Source organism: Temnothorax curvispinosus, unplaced genomic scaffold (genome assembly GCF_003070985.1).
Source record: "Temnothorax curvispinosus isolate PA1 unplaced genomic scaffold, ASM307098v1 QBEX01014762.1, whole genome shotgun sequence".
Taxonomy (NCBI): Eukaryota; Metazoa; Arthropoda; class Insecta; order Hymenoptera; family Formicidae; genus Temnothorax; species Temnothorax curvispinosus.
In genome coordinates, this window is record NW_020224542.1 from 1 (window position 1) to 1,146 (window position 1,146).

General features: G+C 47.6%; 1 protein-coding gene across 1 annotated transcript; it reads left to right on the plus strand.

The window, feature by feature from the left end:
- Positions 1 to 545: 545 nt before the first annotated feature.
- LOC112464936 lies at positions 546 to 1,120 on the plus strand (the record flags this gene model as incomplete). Its single annotated transcript, XM_025032227.1, has 1 exon — positions 546 to 1,120. A coding segment is annotated over exon 1 (575 nt), but the record flags the coding sequence as incomplete, so codon positions are not given.
- Positions 1,121 to 1,146: the final 26 nt, after the last annotated feature.

Consider the following 1,146-nt stretch of genomic DNA (forward strand, 5'->3'; position numbering starts at 1 on the left):
CTTATGTAGTAAGACCGCGCGCAACGCGTATTACTGAGGCTCGATCAGATAAGTACCTGAGTGCAATTTCTTCGTCGTAACCGGGTACCTGTGCCAATTTAATTGATAATTTGGACTTTGTTGATTATTGATTACTAATTGTTGATTTATTATTGGTCTAACTATTATATTATTTTGTATCTTTTGCAACCATCTTCCTCGTTAATTATCCTACTTGATCCCCCTCTACCGCCAGTGCTCGCACCCTATTATTTTGCATCAACCTACCGTCGTTTTGAAATTGTGCGAATCGTTATTATAGCCTCTCGAAAATATCCGTCGTGCCTTCGAACAGAAATTCGAGCCGAGCCGACTCGTCATCATAACAAGGAGATAGTTGTTTCGTTTTGCGAACATTTCGGAACTTGAAGACCGTCAGCTTCCGGCATTGTTGATATTCTCACATCGAAGTGAGCTGCTATCGTCATCTTGGTTGACCTAGTGATTGTATTCCGGGCATCATAAGTCGAGGGAATGTAACCAAACGCGAGTTATGCGTGAAACGTATGCGGGAGATTCATGAGCTGTCGATGCTCGCCGCGGACAATGTAAATCAGAGACCGAACTTTCTCGTGCGATATCCCATCGTGACCAAATTGGTCGAGGACTTTGAGGCAGCCCACCTCAAGATAATACAAAACGCCTCAGATGAAGAGTTCGAAACGGAGGATTCGATTCGCCGGGACTTTGACGAGATGCGCTTCGCGGTAATCGGGCGTTACGAGAGATTTGTGGGCGCCGACCGAGTAGCCGCTCCGGTCCCGCAGGCCCCGGCCCAGACGTCATCGGTCAAATTGCCCAAGATCTCCCTTCCGCAATTTTCGGGAGATCTCACGCTTTGGCCCTCGTTCATCGCGTTATACAACATCTCTATTCACGAGAACCGGAACGTCCCTACCATAGAGAAGTATCAATATCTGATATCCTGCTTGAAAGGAGAAGCGCTGAACGTCGTCAAGAACATCCTTCTCTCCGCCGATAACTACGCGATAGCTTATGACGCCTTGATTTCGCGATATCAAAACAAACGAGACTTGGCGGATTATCACGTGGACTTGATGCTGAAAGCTCAGCCGTTGAAGTCGGAGTCGGCCGTCCCCCTGCGCA